Source organism: Hippocampus comes, unplaced genomic scaffold (assembly GCF_001891065.2).
Source record: "Hippocampus comes isolate QL1 unplaced genomic scaffold, H_comes_QL1_v1.1 scaffold14, whole genome shotgun sequence".
In the NCBI taxonomy this organism is placed as follows: domain Eukaryota; kingdom Metazoa; phylum Chordata; class Actinopteri; order Syngnathiformes; family Syngnathidae; genus Hippocampus; species Hippocampus comes.
In genome coordinates, this window is record NW_017805839.1 from 2,190,381 (window position 1) to 2,211,340 (window position 20,960).

Sequence of the window (20,960 nt, forward strand, 5' to 3'; positions counted from 1 at the left end):
AGGTCTAGACACAGTAGCAAAGCGAGGGCAGAGTCCAGACAGCTTTATTGCATTACTGCCTGGGCATGTTGATGTCTTTATGTTCACATACTTGCAGCTGCACACTCGGATGCTCCAATGCTAGGAATTTCCACAAGTCAATGGGGGCCACAGTTCAATTCTGAGTGAGAGATAATACTTGAAAATGTTAATTGCTTCTTTACATGTCTGAACAGTATCAAGTACCTCCTCTTTCAGACGAGCTGAGCTCAGTTTTGATTTGATTTTTTTTTTTTTTTGGTCTGCTTTCCTCACAAACCACCGAATGTTCTTATATTAATGACTTCTGAAAAAAACATTTGGCTTCTGTTACATAACACTGAGAAATGTTACCGTCAACCGGGATTTGATCCAAGTGTTTCACCAATCTCCAGAGTCTGGACCACCGGTGTTTTCCTGTCAGCAAAGTGGGAATGCTGCATTTGAAACAATTTGTCATGGACCTCTGAGGAGTCTGTACCCTCAACCGACATTTGAAAAAAAGCTGTACACTGACTGGCCACCAGGAGAATCAAACTTGTTAGGTTTGGTGCAAGATTGTGTAGATTGTGCTTGGTCTCCAACTAATTGTTTTCTTGCTTTGACATATAACAATAAGCCCTGCAAATATTTTTTCTTATTTTGAATAGGGGTTTGAGTGGTGAGCGTGGTGTTTGCATGTTCTCCCCGTGCCTGTGTGGGTTTTCTCCGGGTACTCCCGGTTTCCTCCCACATTCTAAAAACACGCATGGCAGGTTCATGGAACACACTTAAATTCTCTTGACTTTCCTGCCTTTCATCAGAAATAAACAGTTGTTCTTTAAAATTATCTGTCATTGGTGTAACAGAAATTTTTATGAAGCAAATTTGCTTGCGGTATCGGCTATTTTGGAATCAATATCATCGGGTAATCAAGAGTTGAGTACTCATCCTGGAATCGCTTTGAAAACAAATTGGTATCGAACAACTCCAATTGTTTGGATGCTTAAGTATGACATTTCATCATAGCCACAACAACACTGTTGCACAATAACTCCTTGCACAAAAACCTTTGGAAGTCCGGAATTGATAAATTCTTATTGGGTTATGAATTGTCCATGGTCCTTTAAACATGTATGTCTCTATGTATTAAAAAAAAAAAAAAAAAAAAAAAAAAAGGATGAAGTTCTGTTCCAAAGTTAGTCATTCTTAGACTGATGCGTGTTTTGAAAGAATTACATCAGTATCTCAGAAGACCAAGTCAGAATGCTTCGGAGGAACATTGTTGCAGTCTGAGCTGCTCTCTTTAAAAAAAAAAAAAAAAAAACGTGCACACACACTTAAATTTAGTCTGCTGGAAATATTTTTAGAGCTCTTATATAATCACTGGGGCTGTTTAACTAGAATTAGAATGCCACGTGGAAGAGAAAGTCTGTTAAAATTGTTACATAATAGCTCTCGAAATATCTTATTTGTGCTATTAATAGATTGGTGTGCAGCATATTTAACTAGTTGGATCACAGCTCTGAGTAACGTTTTTTCTTTTTTTTTTTTTTTCTCAAATGCTCTCATTAGTGGGCTTGTCTTTGAAGCCCTGTTCCAAACAGCTGACAGCTTATGAAAAGATTGGAGGCGATGAAGTGAGATGAAAAAAGAGATGACAGTGTATTGCAGCGGAGGGTATCCAGCTCACCCCGTTTTTTTTTTTCCTACCACTTGCTGTTCGATGCCCGCGCTTGACAACTTTGATGTCTCTGGGCTCCGAGTTCTGAAATCAGCGTCTTGAGATTGGAAGGGGAGGAAGTGGGAAAACCCCCCCATCCGCTTCAAAGGGCTTTTCTCTCGTTTTATTTTTAGCTCGCTGGTGCCCACATTTACGCACTTGAATCGGAAATAGAGGACAAGGATATATCATCACTCTTCTTTCTCATTTGTTTTAAATGTGCGTATGAGATATATGCCACTGCAGCTAGTGGCCAGGGTTTGGTGTCATGCTCAGCGGCACTTTGCCAGTGTACTAACATGAATCCATATGTTGGAATTTCAGATGTTCAATTTCGATTTTAGTTATTGACGTATTAGTGGTATACCGCAGCGGTCCGCGTGCCGGTACTGGGCTGCACAGAGATGGACCAAGAAAAAAATACATACCGTATTTTCTGCACTATAAGGTGCTTCGGATTATAAGGCCTACCTTCAATGAATGACCTATTTTAAAACTATTTTCATACATAGGGCATACTGCATTATAAGTCGCATAAAATAGAAGCTACAATTGTGGCTGCGGTTGTATTATCCATCCACTAGATGGAGCTACACTAAAGGGAATACGATACAATACAATACAATACAATACAGATTTAAACAGAGTCTTCACAACCACTGCAGCTGTAACAAATCTCTTGAAAATACTACGTCCAAGAAATCAGAATATTGATCCATATGTAGCCATGAAACATGACACGAAGTCCATAAAAATACAAAGTTATTCATTGGCAAGCCGTAAGAACTGGTCACGGACATGATACATATAAATACAAATGGCACTACAAAACAATAAATGAAAGACAAACGTTATGAAGACAATTGATTCAACAGAAATGCACACAAACCTCGTGGACTCACATCCACAAGGGGTTAAATATCCTTAGAAGTCTTGCTTGTCTCCTTCTTTCTTCGTTTAGTCAGTAGTTAACTATCCTTTTGGTATTATCTTTGTTTCATAGTGATTGCTTTTAGGTGTGCCTTACAGTGCGGAAAATATATTATATAATTTGTATTTCAGGGTTTTTTGTGTTTTTTTGTGGTGCGGCAACACCCCACAGGTATCCACCCCGTCGATTACAATATAAGTAGGGTGAGATGATTGTATGATTCAGAAGTGTAATATTGCATGACCAGCTGCGAGCTCTGAGCATATTTAGTCCATCAGAAATGTGTACTGCTGCAGCCAATCAGTCCTTCTACCTTTGTTTTGCAAATTGAAGTAAACAGAATATGTAAAAAAAAAATAATAATAAAATAAAATAAAATGAAAGGAAACCAGAAAGAAGAACAGCAGAGATGGGCATTCCGTCCTGGGATGGAACGGTGCATCTGTCCTTTTTTGGGACGGAGAATGGAGGATGAGAAGTTTTTTTTAAAAAGGATGTATTAAGCAAGGATGAAAGTAGGTTTCGTCCGTCCTTTTATTAGTCCTTAACCGGGTTAAGTATGTGGTGTGGGGAGGCAAAATAACAAGGCCAGTCACTTTATTTTCTTACCAGGCTATTTCATCGCAACAGTATTTTTATAGCAACACTTCCACCTATTGTACAGTCAGAGAATAAAACAAACCCATTTCACTAACGATCAATCCAACCGGTTAAGAAAGCTGGCTGTGTTGTATGTCTCTCGGTACCTGTGCACCATGCTGATGGCAAGTTTTTCTAAAAGTAGTTTTTATTCTAATTTTATGTTACTATAGTACAGTATTTTCTGCAGTATAAGGCACTTCGTAGTATAAGGCGCACCTTCAATGAATGGCCTATTTCAAAACTGTTTTCATATATATAGTACACCTCATGATAATGTGCATAGAATAGAAGCTACAATAGTGGCTGCAGTTGCATTATGCATCCACCAGATGGAGGTACACTAAAGGGAATACAATACAGCTTTCTTTATATGGCACGTTCACAACCACTCCAGCTGGAACAAAGCGCTACACAGAACATTAAAAATACTAAATCCAAGAAATCAGAATATTGATTCCTATATAAGGCACATCGAATTATAAGGCACACTGTCGGCTTTTGAGAAAATTGAATGCTTTTAGGTGCGCCTAAAACACGGTAACTATTTTTGTGTTGTGAAATACTAATGGTGAGCTGCTGACAAAACAAAACAAAGCTGTGATATCATTTTTGTTCAATTGATGACCAGTCTTATCTGCAATAACCAATCACGGTGGTACTGAAAATCTGATTCGGTACGCAGACGTATACGTCACTTGCTTGCATGCGAGAGTGCTGGACATTTTTCAACGTTTGGCATTTCGTAATATTGCAAGACATGTCATGTTATTATGGATGACGCGTTTCTTTAAGCGCAGTATATGTTGATTTTTATGCAGTGTGGGATCTACTCTGTAATTGTGCAGCATTAAATGTTATTTTTTTTTTTATTTTAATTTGAATTCTGAGCGAGGCTGGCAGTCAGTCAAGTATGCCTCACCTCTGACCCAGCTCATGACCGTAATGACGACAAAGCTATAGAAAATAAATGGAAGGCTTAGGTTTTGGCGAGTTGACATCCTTACAGTATAACGATTCTCTTTATGAGACCACCCAGACATTTTATTATCTCCTGTGTCACAGTTTATTTGTTAAAGACGCCACACAGATGGCTAAAGCCACAAAAAAGTATGTGTTTTAACTGATTATAACTGCAGTTCATGTGCAATAGCAACAAAGTAAATCATACAAGAGCACACAATTTAACCTTGCAGTGCATGGACACGCCTGTGCGTGTTTGTTAAGGTCTGAGCATGCACCAGTACTTAGCAGCAGATGCACAAAGTTGGTTGTTGGCAAAAACAAAGAGAAGCCGTTGGTTAATCAGCTGCCCTGAGGGTGGATATGCTCGGTCCCTCCAGATTCTTCAACTACATGCTCGCGCTCTCCGAAAACTCAGAGGGACCCCGGAGCATTTTCATATCGCACACATTCATCAAAAACCCATAAAACATGTTACCTGATGCTCATTACTCTGTAAATGATTTTTCTCATTGCCCGTCTATGTTTCTATCTTGCACGGAGGTCATAAAGAGAAGCTAATAATGTGCTGATTTCCCAAGATGATGGCTGGAGTTGGTCCTCTTTTCTCTCATTACTTACTGTAATACCGTCATTATATCCCTTCTCATTACATTCCCTCATTACGACAGCAATGATTTTGAATGGGAAGCAGTCACACTTTGAGCGTATCCCTGCTCGAGAATCTGCTCTGACTAATCTCATATTCTCCCTCATCTATTGCCACGAGTGCACCGCCCACCATTGACTTGTGATGGATGGTGTAGGTGAAGCAGGGGGGGTCTTCATAGGGAATCGTTAATGTTACATGACTCCAGCACATACCTAATGGACTTGGATTTTTTTTTTTTTTTACACTTGTATCCAAAACTTTCAAGTCTGTAAAAGCCCCAAAATACAGTGAAACCTCTAAAGTCGAACATTGCTTTTGTCTTACAGTTCAAAATGTGAAGAAAACACACCTCAGGGTGTGTTGATGTGCATCTTCATTTCAACGTGCATCAAAAGATTCACAGAAATTTTTCTTACCCCTCTTTCAATTTAAAATTGGTTGTGTGACTGTTTTTGTTATTGTACCGCAACTCGATTTGAAGTCGGTTGTGTGTCTTTGTGTTTTGTTATTGCACTGCAACATACAGAAATTATGTGCCCCGCAGCCCATTTTATTCACGATTCCGGTGACCACAAGTGTTGACGTAAAGCATGCAGGACAGGCTGAATATGTTATGAGGGGGAGGGAACGTAAAAACCAACAGATAGAATTGTTTATGCGCAAACTGCATGACCTTCAAGTATCAACTTGACAAAGAGCAAAACAAAGTCTACCACCAAGAAGCATCTAAAGTTGCAAAACACGCAAACCAAGATTTTTAAATATTAATATACATTACCTCAAACGTCTGGCTCACATTGCAGGAGTGCAGGGTGCGATTCTGGCTCCAGCCTTCCTGTGTGGAGTTTGCATGTTCTCCCCGTGACTGTGTGGGTTTTTTCCGGGTTCTCCGGTTTCCACTGCGCTGCACCCGGTACCCCTGCACTGTGAGGTCGACGCGCTAACCACTGGACCACCGGGCCGCCGCTTGTTGAATATCTAAAATCTATTCTCGCTTCAAACTTAAGGGAATCAATCCAATAAAAATAGGGGAAAATACAAATTTTAATTTTTCCCCACTCGACATTAACATCATCACTCACACAACATGATTAGTGTCCTGGCTGGCCCACCAATACGACAGTGATGTCCACTATCTTATCTATTGGTGTGGTATTACTGTGGTAATACATAATAGCATCAGAATGCTAATTAAGGGTGTTTGTTAAAAATGCAATTTTGCTTTCTCTCTGCTGGTCTTCAATCAAAGTCTATTCCCTGAAGTGCTTTATGTTCCCACATAGTGCCACGATCGTTCAGCAGGCATCCTGTAATCACTACTTCTGTCAGGAGGTGTTGCTGTTGCTGCCACTCATCCTGAATGACGTAGTCTCCCTTTGAAATATTCACCAAGCATATTTTATGGACATTGAGTCTACCAGACATTGAGTAACATGTAATAACCACGAGCTGGGTCGAATCTGACCCTCTCTTTGCTGAGCGGCACTGGTGATGTTAGCTATGAAAAATACGTGTCGTGGCCTGAATGAAGATTGAGTGTGAAGGCTGCCATGTATGTTCACCATCTCTCAGTGGAGCCCACTGCTTTACTTACAAAGCCTCCGGCAGGCGCAGCTTGAATGCTATTTAAACAGAGCTGGTGAGAGTGGGCCATGGTCCAATCAGCTCCCTCGGTGATGCTCATTTTGATGAATGAGGATATGTGCAAAGTATGGATTACCATTTCCGTTGCGCTTTTTGAATTGCATGTATGGATTCGGCTGGGTGTCGAACGCTTCTTTGCGTTTGTATTTGTGTCGGCGCCATTGTTTGTTGTTGTGGGTGCGAGGGCATGCAAGCCTTTCTTTGAACATTTGTACTCAAAATATTGAATGTGAACAATCGTTTGTCTTGTGTGCTGCAATTGGCCAGCGACCAGTCCAAGGGTCTACCACGCCTCTCGCCCAAATTCAGCTGGTATGGATGATTATTCTCTAAGGTCATTGTCATCATAGTGAAGATGCTTTTCCTCCATAAATTGATTGATATTGATCGCTGTGGGCGGCCCAGTGGCCCACTTGTTAGCGCGTTGACCTCACAGTGCAGAGGTGCCAGGTTCGATTTCAGCTCCGGCCTTCCTGTGTGGCGTTTGCATGTTCTCCACGTGCCTGTGTGGGTTTTCTCCGGGTACTCCGGTTTCCTCCCACATTGCAAAAACATGCATGGTCGGTTAGGGGAACACTCAAAATTGTCCCTAGATGTGAGTGTGGATGGTTTTTTGTCTCTGTGTGCCCCGCGATTGGCTGGCAACCCCCTGCCTACTACCCAAAGATAGCTGGGTATCGGCTCCAGCACGCCCCATGACCCTTGTGAGGAGAGAGCAGTTTGGAAAATGGATGGGTGGATGGACTGATCGCTGCACCGTGATATTAATGTGACTGGTGTCAAAATATTGCGAAAATCATATTATTACCCTTTCATGCACCAATAATTATCACCTGCAACCTGATAACATGATAAACTGTCCACTGTAGTGACCGTTGTCCCTGAAAGGGTTAAAAAGTACTCTGTAATCCCTGAACAAAAAAGTACTGGTGGGGCACCAACCACTTAGGTGGGCAATACTGACTCAGAGAGTAAGAGAGAGACTTCAGGAAAAGTGTCTGCGGTTATTGTTCATTCATCCAGACCTTCCTGAGATCAGAAAAATAGATCTAGAGGATCTAAGCATTCAAATCCTCCCCCTTATTGATTAATTAATGGATTCAAAGGTGTGTTGGTCTACTTTGGTCCATATAGCCCTACTGTGGGGCATCAGCAAAGTTACAGCGAGCACTTTGAAGAGAAAGCTGACAGGGTTATTGTTGTATTTGTCCGCCCTCCATCATGGCATTCTAATGCATGAAAATTGCACCTCAGCAGCATTTAGGCTTACGAACACGGAAATGTTGTGAGCATGAGAAGCAGAGTGTTCTTGCAGCCCATTGAGCAGTGGTGAGTGAGGTGTCGCTCTCAAGCACTGCAGCGAAGATGTATAAGGGTACCGAGGCCAAGTTAACCTCAATAAGTCAGTTATGTTTTCATGTTTTCCCGGTGACGACATCCACTCATCCATATTCTATACCGCTTATTCTGCACAGAGTCACGCCAGCCGCACAACTTTCAGATATACGAATGACGACGCACCCAATGGCCCTTTCCTGTTATAACATTTTGTTTTTGGAAACATTTCAAATGACTGACCGGTTCACACCTGCGTTCACACTTCTTTCCCTCCTAATTCCGTCTCTTCCTTCTCCTCGTCCTCATGCAGGAGTATGCCTGGTCCTGGGCTGCATGATCTTTCCTGATGGATGGGATGCCGAGGTCATCCGGGACATGTGCGGAGAGCATACGGGGAAGTACTCCTTGGGCGACTGCTCAGTACGCTGGGCCTACATGTTGGCCATCATTGGCATCCTCAACGCCCTGGTCCTCTCCTTAATGGCCTTTGTCCTGGGCAACCGGCAAAATGATTTCTACCTGGACGACCTGCAGACTGACAACAAAGGTTAAGACAAGTGTTTGCTGTATTTAAACACTGTAGAATATATTCCCAAACATAGAGTGTGTAGTTTTTGTTGTTGTTTTTATTTTCACGCCCTGGGCCTCCCGGTGGTCCAGTGGTTCGCGCCTCACAGTGCAGAGGTTGTGGGGTCAATCCCGGCTCCAGCCTCCCTGTGTGGAGTTTGCATGTTCTCCTTGGGGCTGTGTGGGTTTTCTCCGGGTACTCCGGTTTCCTCCCACATTCCAAAAGCATGTATGGCAGGCTGAATGAACACTCTAAATCAGGGGTGTCAAACTTGTTTGTGTCGCGGGCCACATTATAGTTGTGGTTTCCCTTGGAGGGCCGTTATGAATTTGGGGAAACCATATACATGTGTAATCCCGTCCACATATTACATACACAGCGCAAAACAAATTGATCAATAACTAGTTTTACAATCAGAAATCAAGAATAATGACTGTTATTGTGGATTACATATGACAATCTGAAATTTTGGTTCAGACTTTAGCAAGCATCATGGAACTTGACATGATTGATTTGCTTTCGCGGGCCACATAAAATCGTGTGGCGGGCCAGATCTGGCCCCCGGGTCTTGACTTTGACACCTGTGCTCTAAATTGTCCTTCAGTGTGAGAGTGAGCGCGGATGGTTGTTCGTGTCTGTGTGCCCTGCGATTGGCTGGCAACCGGTTCAGGGTGTCCCCCGCCTGTTGCCCGAAGACGGCTGGATAGTCTCCAGTGACCCTTGTGACGATAAAGCGGATCGGAAAATGGATGGATGGATTTTCACGCCCTCCACCATTTATAAAAGGACATATGCAGCTGCTTCACTTTACATTGAGGGAGGATTACTACAGGAAGGATTTCCACGGCAAATCAAGATAAAACTCATAAATAAAGTAAAGCTCCTTATTAAATGGGATGTTCCACTCCATTCGGAAAAACTTTGCTGTTTTATGATCAGCTCCAGAATGGAAAGGCCTTTACCCGATAGTATGGCATTTCCAGTGGGTTTTCAAATTCTAAATGACGACAAGGAATTCACTCGGTTTTTCCATTTGAGTTTCAGTGCACCACTCAAAAGCTGGAGAGGCTCCCTCGGCGCGACTCTGACAGTTTGCACAAAGTTGCATCAGGATGCTTGAATCGTTCTCGTTAAGCCGTGAGAAAGCAGAAGACGATTGGAAGGAAGGAATGAAAGGAGGGATCGGGGGCAGAGGAGAGCAGAAGATGTCGCATAGGACGCCAAAAGAAAGAGAGTTCATCGGCTGCAGAGGAGGCAAATAGAGTGACGCCATGGCATAATAGTGACAGGAATAGCGCGACGGCGTAAGACGTGGCAATGGATGGGGGATCGAGATGTAAAGCAGAGAGGAGGCATCGGCTGAGACTGCGAGATTTTCACGAAATTGTCACATAAGATGTCTCACTTCTCCTACGGATCTCTGATGGTTTCCATGGTAACTGGAGATATTCCAGCGCGTGGGCGTGTCTTTCTTTTTTTATCTGATTAACCCCACTGACTGCTTTTTGTCGTTTGTTTGTTTTTTTCTTACACACCGAATGGCCCTATTGTTTCATCAGCTGTGTGAACTTCCTTTTCCTTCCCTCCAGTTTTTACATTCATCGAAATTGAAATTGCTCTCTGGCGGGATTCAAATAATGAGGAAAATTAAACTAGTTTCATGTTAATAGAATAAAAAAAAAACGGCACGGAAAGGGAAGCATTTGAAGAGGAAATGAAATACGTATAAGCCGACACATGCAGCCAAGGAAGGTCTTCATTCAGCCGTAAACAATGACTTTGATGCTTAACTCACACTTACATAAGCATATTAGCGTTTTGCACAAATATGCACTTTCTTCCACTTAAAAAAAAAAAAATGTTCCACATGCTAACGCTGTTGTTCCATTTGTGTCTTTTCAGATTTTGCCGTGTCCAGGGTAAGTACGGAATTTTGCTTTGTCAGTTGCACATGCATTATACGCACATGCACACACACACTCATGTACTCACAAAATGTATCAGGGTGCAAGTACGGGGGACAATTAAACAAAATTACACCATGTCAAATGTGGATACAGAGAGTGAACACACCCAGTAAAAAATGAGAGCATGATGAATAATTTATAATAATAGAGATGGGTGCTTTTAACAGGGGTGTGTTTACTTTCTATAACCTCTGCAAGCTGGATGAAAAATTAAAGGTTAAAATCACATCGGTCAAATTCAAACCCATGCACAGAGGTCAAAATGCAAACAAAACATACATTGAGATTAAATTAGTTGTCATCAAAACGTCAATAAAACACATTCACTTCGTAAACAAAACTTTTTAAGGTTGCTCTTGTTTTCAGCCCAATTAGAGTGCATTGACAAAATCTTTAAAAAACAAACAAACAAAAAAAAAACCTTTCTCGTGAGAACAGGTGTTACTGTGATATTGCGATTTGTCATTTCCCCTCTGTGCATAATGCCAAAGCGAACGTGTGCCTGTGTGTGTGTGTGTGTGTGTGTGTGTGTGTGTGTGTGTTTTGCTGGGGGGTACGTACTGGAGGGCGTTTAATACAGGTATTTCCCTGGCTCCAAAATAATGAATCGTCTGAGTGCCAAAGAGTTTAATTTCATGGCAAATTAATCAGATAAAAGGACTGGAGCAAGTTGTGAATTTGTCTTTTGGTAGCTATTCATGGGAAGGCTATGTAGACAAGTCCCAAGAGGAGCCAATGCAGGGATCGGAGGAAAAAAAAATAAAACTCGGCAAATGTTGAATAAAATTACTTAAGAGTCGCCAAATCCACCATCTGGTGTATTCTTTTAACAGGGAGCTCAAGTGACATTTACAATGTGACAGGTTATGCTTGCTGTGGATGCCTGGTGAGAACTTTAAATCATCAAAACATTGGCTCCGGCAGTCAGGGTGAGAGTGAGAAACCTGGATAGAAAAACCTACAATAGTGGCTGCGGTTGCGTTTTGCATCCACTAGATGGAGCTACGCTAAAGCGAATACAATACAATACAGCTTTATTTATATTGAGCCTTGACAACGGCTGCAGCTGTGACAAAGCTATTAAAGAATTTTTAAAATACTACCTCCAAGAAATCAGAATATTAATCCATATGCAGCTCCCTCAGATGTAGCATGAAGCACAACACGGAGTCCATAAGAACGCGTGGTTTATTCATTAGCAAGCCGTGAGACCTGGTATTGAACACGGACATGAAACGTATAAATACAAATGACATTATAAAAGGATAAATGAAAGACCAAAGTTATGAAGACAAGTGATTCAACAAAAAGTTGTGGATGTCCACAAGGGGCTAAATATCCTTCGAAGTTTCGCTTGTCTCCTTCTTCCTTCGTTTAGTCAGTAGTTAACGATGCTTCTGGTATTATTTGCCTTTCATAATGGCAGCGCAGAGCTCATAAAGTAGTTGTCTGTTTGAGTGCGTGTTGGCGAATGCACATGTCAATTAGTGTCGGGCAGAACCCTTTTAGGTGACAATTAGTTCTTGCTAATAATCACCACTAGATGGCATAGGAACACAAAGAGGGAAACAACTCATTGGACAATGTAAAGAGACTGTAACTAACACCAAATATAAAACGCATCGGATTATAGGGCGCACTGTAAGCTTTTGGGAAAATTGAATGCTTTTAGGTGTGTTTTATAATGCGGAAAATACGGTCGTCTAGAGCAGGGGTCCCCAACCACCGGTCCGCGGACCGGTACCGGTCCGCCGGGCATTTGGTACCGGGCCGCACAGAAAGAACTTGCCTTATTTCTGTTTTATTTATTTCAGAACACGAAAGATGTTTTATTTTGAAAAATTACCGGATTCTCTTTTACATCCGTCTGTGTCACGCTTGACTCACGTCAAGCCACACTTCTCGGTCACGTGACCAATGAGGCTCAAAAACAAAACACTGAAGCCCGCAAAATGAGTAAAAATGCTGCTTGGAGATCACAAATGACAGCGGCCTTAAAAGTACGTTCGAAACAACTGGATCAAAGTTATGGCTGAATACTCTGAGATCGCCACATTAGCACTGTTGCTATTTCCGACATCCTACCTGTGTGAGGTGGGGAGTTTCTGCAACAACGGCGACTAAAACAAAATTACGAAGTAGACTGGACATAAACCACACACTTGAGGTGTCATTGTCTCCTATTATCCCGAGATGGGACTGTCTGATTGCAGAAAATCAAGCTCGGGGCTGTGGTGAGTCGTCATTTTCATGCACTTTGAATTTGTCAATCGTATTTTGAAGGCATTAAACATTACCAGAGGGATAAGAGTGTTGCGACCAGATTAGACGCTCCTTGTGTTTATTATTATATTTCGAAAACACCACAGTTTTCATGCAGCTCATACCATATTATTTTGTTGTATTAATTCGCCACACCTTAAATGCCGGTCCCTGAAAATATTGGCTGACTTAAACCGGTCCGTGGGGCAAAAAAGGTTGGGGACCCCTGGTCTAGAGTACACATGATTTGGTCCTCTGGATTAAATCATGAGGTGCCGGACATCTTAAAGGTAAATCACAGAACTGTATTATGACAATAGATTATTTATTGAGTTTAGTCATTCCTTTGTTGACTCTATTGTGTTCTGTTTTTAAAAAATATAATGTTTTTTTATTTTTAGATTGAGGTTCGGGATAGAAGAGAGCCGAGGTACGGGGTGCAACGTCTCCACTGAGGACGACGTCACACTGGACATCTCTTCTCTTCTTCTAGTATTCCTCTCTGTTTCTCTTTCTCTTCCTCTTCTTCTTCTTCTTCTCTATTTCTCTTCTTCTTTCCAATGATCAGGATATCACCCAATGTCAATACAGACACCACGTGTACAGGATTATGTAAGATAAAACAACAACAACAAAAAAATCCTCAACAACAAATTCATTGGGATGAACTATATTTTGGAAAAAAAGGAAAAAAAATGTGAACGTCTGTACAGTGGATTGAACACTTGACTTTCTCTACAAATCCTTTTCAAGTCTTAATTTTTGTGAGAAACTCTCAATATGAGCAACCATCTTATCTGTCACTGATTTATTTTGACACCACCGTTTCGCAACTTTATCGCTGTGTGTTTTTGTATACATCTTCATAAGCGACGAATGCGATTCCCTGTACAGCAGTTGCGTTTAAATCGGCAATATGGCCGCCGCACGTGACAAAACATCAAGAGCAGCCGGCTGTGAACAACATTTCAAGGAGTGGCCCATAGCAGCTTGACAAACACCTCTGGGAGATTCTCTGCTGTACATAACAAACATTGTAAATAACATTCATAATTGCTTATTTTATATATATATATATATTTTTTTTTTCTTATTGTACCAACACACTAAAGAAAAAGTGTACCGACAGCGCTTCGTTCTTCGTAAGGTGGCCAAGTGTGATTTTTTATTTATTTATTTATTTTTTAACCACCACAATTCTTCAACCAGACTTTGCCATCCAGAGTACAGTAGAACGGGAATTTATGATTCTATGTTTTCTTTGATCTTGATTAGGTTTACATCTCCAATCAGTGGGAGGCCAAAAGCGCTCACTGGACAAGCAACGGTGCCTGCAGCAGTTCCAGGTCACATTGATCGACGCCAGAAGCTGCGTCAGTCAGCACAATAATAAACGTACTGCACCGGGGTAAATTAAGGCGCTAGCAAATTGTAGATTTTAGGGTACGACTTTTGTGCGATACGTACCCTCATTACGGTTTTCATAAACAGTTCATAAAATGGTTGATTGATTATTTAGGTCATCGGTTAAAAGTGAGGACACCTTTATACGATGCCTCTTTGCTTGTTGTAAATGGTCGTCAAAACGATGTCCAAATATTTGACGAAAAGGCTCGAATTTTGCCAGTCACACCTGGAAGCAGTCGTCAAGATTACAGACTAACCACGAAAAGGTAGCAGCACTCGAAGGAACAGTGAGCCCACACTTGTTGCGTAAAGTCATTTATAACATTTAATTTACATTTTACAAATACTGCAACTACTTAATTGCACATTTATGAATCACTCCGATTGTACACATTAACGCCAGTTTGCATGAGAGGCAAAATGTTTGAAAATAGTTTAGCCCCCCCCCCCATCAATAACACATTTATGACCCAATTATAAAGTCTTTCTATCATCAAGGGTTTCTGTTTCTAGAATCACAGAAGTCAGATCGACACCTATACTTGGTAGCCTTCACAAATTCAAGTTTAGCTTCTGAATTTCAAAAAGGGACTCCTTTATGTTTTCCTCACTGAAATTCCTTCACACCAATTCCTTCAGTCAGTCATTCACCCCCTCCCTCACCTCACTTTACAGAAGGTAATGTTTACTCACGAGAGAGGGATTTCAGTCTCAAAGTCACATTTCATTTAAAACTGGAAAAAAAAAAAAAACACAACTTGTTTCTTGTATTTGTTTCAAGACATCCTGACAGTATTTTGCTATTTTTGTCGCAAAATGCATCCAGACATTCATGATTTTTTTTTTTTTTGCAACTAGATTCATGTTATTTTATGTCATTTAATTCATATCACTGGTGGGATTTGTGCATGCTAATGGATGGACAATATTTTCATGATATGATAAAATTCGATCATGTTTTTGTAATCCCCCCATTGATTTTTTTTTTTTCTTTCAAGGAATCCGACCAATTTGTGTTGAATCATCAAGTTGTTTTCTCTTATTTCTATTTTCTGATTCACGCATACATGTCCAACACTCACAAAAGTGCTTTTGCACGACACCGGAACAGGAGTAAGATAGAATCTGATCTCTGTGTCTTTTAGCGATTTTGTCATGAAGGTCGATGTATTGCGCATGGGGACAAATCCTGGATTTGCACCTTTATCGGGCTCGACAGTCGAAGGAGGAAGACCTCACTTCCTCGGTGAAGGTATTCCTAGAATTCCAAACCAATGACACTACTGATATAAGCTTTGTACTACATATGTTGCTACATTGCTGCTCCAATAAACATGTAGCTCCTGTTTTTGCTGCACCAGCAACGCGTGAATGACACAGGACAATTTCAAATATGTAATTTGGTAGGACCTATTGTGTACGACGGTGACAGTAGGCCTTTGTCAAATACAGTGGACCCTTGGAGCTTGGAAGGTTGATTAAAAAAAGTAAAATAAAATAATAATAATGGAATGGAAATTGAGCTGAAATCTCTTGGACGGAAAAAGACCCAAAAAAAAAAGCATTCATAACTCTAAGAAAAGAATGCAAAGTATCCGACTATACGTTCCTCAGTTTCTTTCTTTATTTCTTTCTTTCTTTCTTCGTTATGATGTTTGTGTATATTTATCCTTCCAGGACAATGGAAAGAGAAACAAAACAAATGACCCCCCCAAAAAATAATTAAAGAAGGCTCCCTATATATCACGACCTTCTGGTCAAAGCGTAACCACACACATGAAGCTGAGCCGACATAACTTCATTATGCCACCGCTAACTATCAATTTACATGAAGTCCGTCAGTAAAAATATTTTGACACAGCTTGTGTTCAAATTCCGAAGGTCCACTGTACTGTAAAAGGGCAACCATTAGGACCCTTGGAGCTTGGAAGGTTGATTAAAAAAATAAATAAATAAATAAATAATAATAATAATGGAATGGAAATTGAGCTGAAATCCCTTGGACGGAAGAAGACCAAAAAAAAAAAAATGCATTCATAACTCTAAGAAAAGAATGCAAAGCATCCGACTATTCGTTCCTCAGTTTCTTTCTTTCTTTCTTCATTATGTTGTTTGTGTATATTTATCCTTCCAGGACAATGGAAAGAGAAACAAAACAAATGACCCCCCCAAAAAATAATTAAAGAAGGCTCCCTATATATCACGACCTTCTGGTCAAAGCGTAACCACACACATGAAGCTGAGCCGACATAACTTCATTATGCCACCGCTAACTATCAATTTACATGAAGTCCGTCAGTAAAAATATTTTGACACAGCTTGTGTTCAAATTCCGAAGGTCCACTGTACTGTAAAAGGGCAACCATTTGCTTCAACCCTGATTTTGAACTTGATTTTAGCTGCGTAGCATACAGCTGATGTGTGGACAAGTCAACAACTTTAATACTATCGGTCATTTTCCCGCCTCTGACATCTGCAGGTTTGTCTGAAAAGGCACCGTGACTTTGTACCGGCGCGATATGTTTTACCGTCAACGAATCGAAACGCCAATTTCAAACATGAGTCACGCTCCAGCCTACTCTGCAGGAACATCCTTTGACCTTGCTTTCTATAGTCCAGGTACAGTCACGAGCGGATAGCTAGATGTACTCCTCAATGTGTGGTTTTAAAGAAGGCTCCCTATATATCACGGCCGACCTTCCGGTCAAAGCGTAAACACACACATGAAGCTTAGCCGACATAACTTCATTATGCCACCGCTAACTATCAATTTACATGAAGTCCGTCAGTAAAAATATTTTGACACAGCTTGTGTTCAAATTCCGAAGGTCCACTGTACTGTAAAAGGGCAACCATTTGCTTCAACCCTGATTTTGAACTTGATTTTAGCTGCGTAGCATACAGCTGATGTGTGGACAAGTCAACAACTTTAATACTATCGGTCATTTTCCCGCCTCTGACATCTGCAGGTTTGTCTGAAAAGGCACCGTGACTTCGTACCGGCGCGATATGTTTTACCGTCAACGAATCGAAACGCCAATTTCAAACATGAGTCATGCTCCAGCCTACTCTGCAGGAAGATCCTTTGACCTTGCTTTATATTGTCCAGGTACAGTCATGAGCGGATAGCTAGATGTACTCCTCAATGTGTGGTTATTTTTGTTGGATGCTAGCTAGCTAACTCTCAGGAAGCTGTATGTACACAGCACTGTATTTTTGGCTCCTAATGGAAAATAAGTACGTCTTGCAGACACGCGGGTGTGCTGGTGTCCCTTGTTGGTTCCCTTTTGACGCTTTTTGGATTGACAACTCTGGGTTTACAAGCTGGGCCAAACAGGCAATATATGAAAATAGCCCTTATGCTGAATCTAACGATGCTGTCGCGCTCACAATTTTCGCCTCATCAACCATCGCAGTGCCAAGCCTTGATTTGAAACCACCGATGAACTGTGTACAAATCATTGTTATAATATGTAAAGGATGTGGTCAAAAATTTGATTTTTTTTTCACCCCCTTCTTCCCTTACGCTTTTTAGAGAACTAGTCCTCATGCTGACACCTAAGCATGGACATTTTCCATCTCTGTGCTTTGCATAAAGAAGGTGGTAATGTGTCTTGATAGGGACTATATCAGGATTTTCTTACCCTCCTCTCACTTGGGAATACTTTTAAGGGTCCGGGGTGTATTTCACAAAACAAACGAAAACTCGAAAGAGGCTTATGTAGTCCTTTTCGGACTTCCGAGCGTCATTGGCCGCACATCAGCCAGTCCTGGGCTCCACGTTTGCCAATCCCGAGGAGTGGACGCCAAACTGAAATAAACCTTGACAAGGAGCTGACGCTATCTTAACCCTGATGAGCACATCTTTCTACTACTCCAGGTGCCTCTAAGAACTCTTGATCCAGACGTGGTGCAGAACCAGCAAACCAAGTAGTGACACTGTAGGGTTGTTGTGTTTGTTTGTTTGTTTTTTTTTTCTACTCAAAGACTACAACACTTCGACTGAGCGCTCAAGTGACGTGAGATGGATCTGACTGAGAATTAGGGGGGGGGTCCACTCAGATTGGAGTCGAGCAAAAGAACTAAGATGCCCCACTTGATTATTAACTTGGATTTGGGGGCAAATGTTTCTCTACTTTGAATTAAAGAACTTGATCTTAAATTCAAAGACAGAAAGAAACGTCGAGAGGGGGCGGGGGGAAAGGTATTTTTCCGATTTCCCTAAAATATTTGCTCACCTTGTGTATGTCGTTGAAGTGTTTTGTCATGCAATACCATGTATAAAGACATCTTGCTGGGAGGGGGGTGGGTGGAGTACGGGGCAAAATATGACTAACGTCCAGTGATTATGTTCTGATTCTCGTTGACTTTTGTATTCATTCTTGAAATGTTGCCAAAATATCACGTATGAGGAGAATTTTTTTTTTTGGTTTTGCTTTTTCTAAAATTGTGTTGGTTTGTTTTGTGTTACAAAAATGATTCTGTGAGCATATATGTCAGAAGGTTGGTTTGATTAATGTTTTGCTCTCTATTAAGGTTTCCATTTGCTGTATTTTCATATGATGTTTGTCGTTTTGTCACAACCAGATGATTTTTCTCAATTGATTTCAACTCACTAATCAATGATTTCCTGTTAGACTCAACACCCCAAAAACACACTTATTTAAAATAAGAAAAAGAGAGAGAGAGAGAGAGAGAGAGAGAGAGAGAGTGAGTGAAAGAAGTCAAGTCACGAATTGACTTTGTTGTTGACAGTCTCAAATGAGTTTTGTTGCTTTTCATGGTTTATGCTGACATGATGCCGATTTTGATTTTGTCGTTATCTTGTCTAATTAATTGCTCTATGTGAATAGTATTACAACTCACTGCGACAATTTCTGTTACTCAAACACATTTTGAGAAAGTCGAATAAAAAAATATTTTACATTCGAAGGAAAAGTTTGGTTTGTGTAATGCTTCGATGCAAACTCCTTCATGGGGCATTTTGCCTCAATCGCAGAAGTGCACTTTTTTTTTATTTTTTTAAATCAATACATTTTTGAAATTTCCAAGCATCGTATTAAATGGAACATTATCATTTCTCTCAAGACAAACTTTTTTTTTAAATCTAGCTCTTTGCGGCGGATTGCTTTTAACTGCTCAAGTGTACCTTGAGCAGCATCTAATGAAGAGACCCGTCTTTGTGAGTCATGAACAAATATGAAGTCCGTGGCAGGTGTTTATCCATCTTGATGCAGCAAGTTGAGGTTCAGTCAAACAAGAGACTGTTGATGTCATTTACATCCGCAGCGCTGTGGGTGAGTCACACAACCCAAAATATCTCAACACGCGCACACACACACACACACACACACACACACACACACACACACACACACACACACAGCCAGAGTGGCATTGGGTAACAGCGCCAGCCGCTGTGTGAATCCTGTAAATATTGTCCGGTTAAACGTCTGTTCATCATCAGTGGCTCTTTTCCTCTGTGTGGTCTGACTCGAGCAACCGCCACACTTTGTTGCACGTCAGCGATATTAAATTGTATCCTGAATTCAACCAAGTTGGTGTGTGTCCAACTACTCCACTTTTGCATCCAATGTTTAACTTGAAGAAACCCTACAACAGGGGTCTTCCATCGTGTTCCTCGAGCGCCGCTGTCCTGCCAGTTTTCAATCTCTCCCTTCTGCAACACCATCCAGCCATCCATCAACCGAGCCCCTTGTCCTCACTTGCCTCTCCTGGCTGTCTTCAGCTGAATTGGTTGACAGCCCATCGCAGGGCACACATAGACCAACAAACCTTCACACTTACAGTCACACCTAGGGACAATTTAGAGTGTTCCATGAATGTCACGCATGTTTTTGGAATGTGGGAGGAAATCGGAGTACCCGGAGAAAACCCAAGCAGAATATTTGGTCCTATAAACACATCGAATGGGACATTGCTTCGTGTCGTACGCATGCTCAACCACAAAGAATCTTGGTCTTATGAGTCCAGGAAGTCCATGCATGTGTGGCCTCCCGTTTCCTCGCCGCAGCGAGCCTAACTTGAATGCGCAGATTTGTCTGTGGCGTTTTCACTGGGGTTTTTTTTTGTCTCTACGGTGACAATGACGCCGTTTGTACATAGTTGCACGCATATGTGTGTGTGTGTGTGTGTGTGTGTGTGTGTATATAAGTCCATGCTCCCTGTGACCCTGAACAGGTTCACCACTAAAGACAATGGATTTGTGGTTTGTTGTTTATGGGTGAATTACGACTTGTCAAGCTCACTGAACAGAACACATGCGCAGAAATGTTCACTCACATTCCGTGGAACTGCATTTTCATCTTGACGACACACAGAAATGGGCCAACGTTTTTGTCGCTGTGTGGCAACAATGAAGATGTTACCCTTGGTGACTAAACACTGGAAGGAGGCGGAGTGAGCGGAGCTTTCCAGCTGGGGCTGCTTGGCTGCCGCAACCTTCCTGCTACGTGTCCAGTTTGCTTTTATTTTCATGTAACATACTCCCCCTCGAGGGGGAATTCATCTCACAGTTTGCTGTATAGATTTGTGAAAGTGAACCAGGTCGCACACATCCAGGCATGCGAGGACAGATGCAAAATGAAAGGGCAGCACACAGTGCCCTTGCGCTTGAAATGGGGACGATGCCTTGCTCTGGGGCACCTCGACAGTTTAGTTTCTGGTTTTTTTTCCCCATCTTGTTTACAGTGGGACCTGTGACCCTCTTGCTCCAAAGCGTCCTATCTTTCCTTGACAGGCACAAGTAAAAAGGGGCGGTTGCGCTGTTGTGGAAGTGAACGCAGCTAACACACCAACCAAGGGGCATTGTGGGGGAGTGGGGGGGGGGGGTAAAAATTACAATAAAG

General features: G+C 41.6%; 2 protein-coding genes across 2 annotated transcripts in view; one reads left to right on the forward strand and one right to left on the reverse strand.

Moving 5' to 3' along the window:
• The window catches only part of lhfpl4a (LHFPL tetraspan subfamily member 4a), a 33,255-nt gene extending 18,379 nt beyond the window's left edge, over positions 1-14,876 (forward strand). The window contains exons 3-5 of the mRNA XM_019888041.1: positions 8,198-8,434; positions 10,358-10,374; positions 13,086-14,876. Coding sequence (XP_019743600.1) covers positions 8,198-8,434; positions 10,358-10,374; positions 13,086-13,139 — 308 coding nt within the window. The 3' untranslated portion in view covers positions 13,140-14,876. The remainder of the gene's footprint in view (positions 1-8,197; positions 8,435-10,357; positions 10,375-13,085) is intronic.
• Positions 4,812-20,960, reverse strand: part of LOC109526635 (plexin-B1-like) — a 69,336-nt gene continuing 53,187 nt past the window's right edge. The window contains exon 39 of the transcript XR_002170386.1: positions 4,812-4,842. The gene's annotated coding sequence lies outside the window, so the exon portion shown is untranslated. The remainder of the gene's footprint in view (positions 4,843-20,960) is intronic.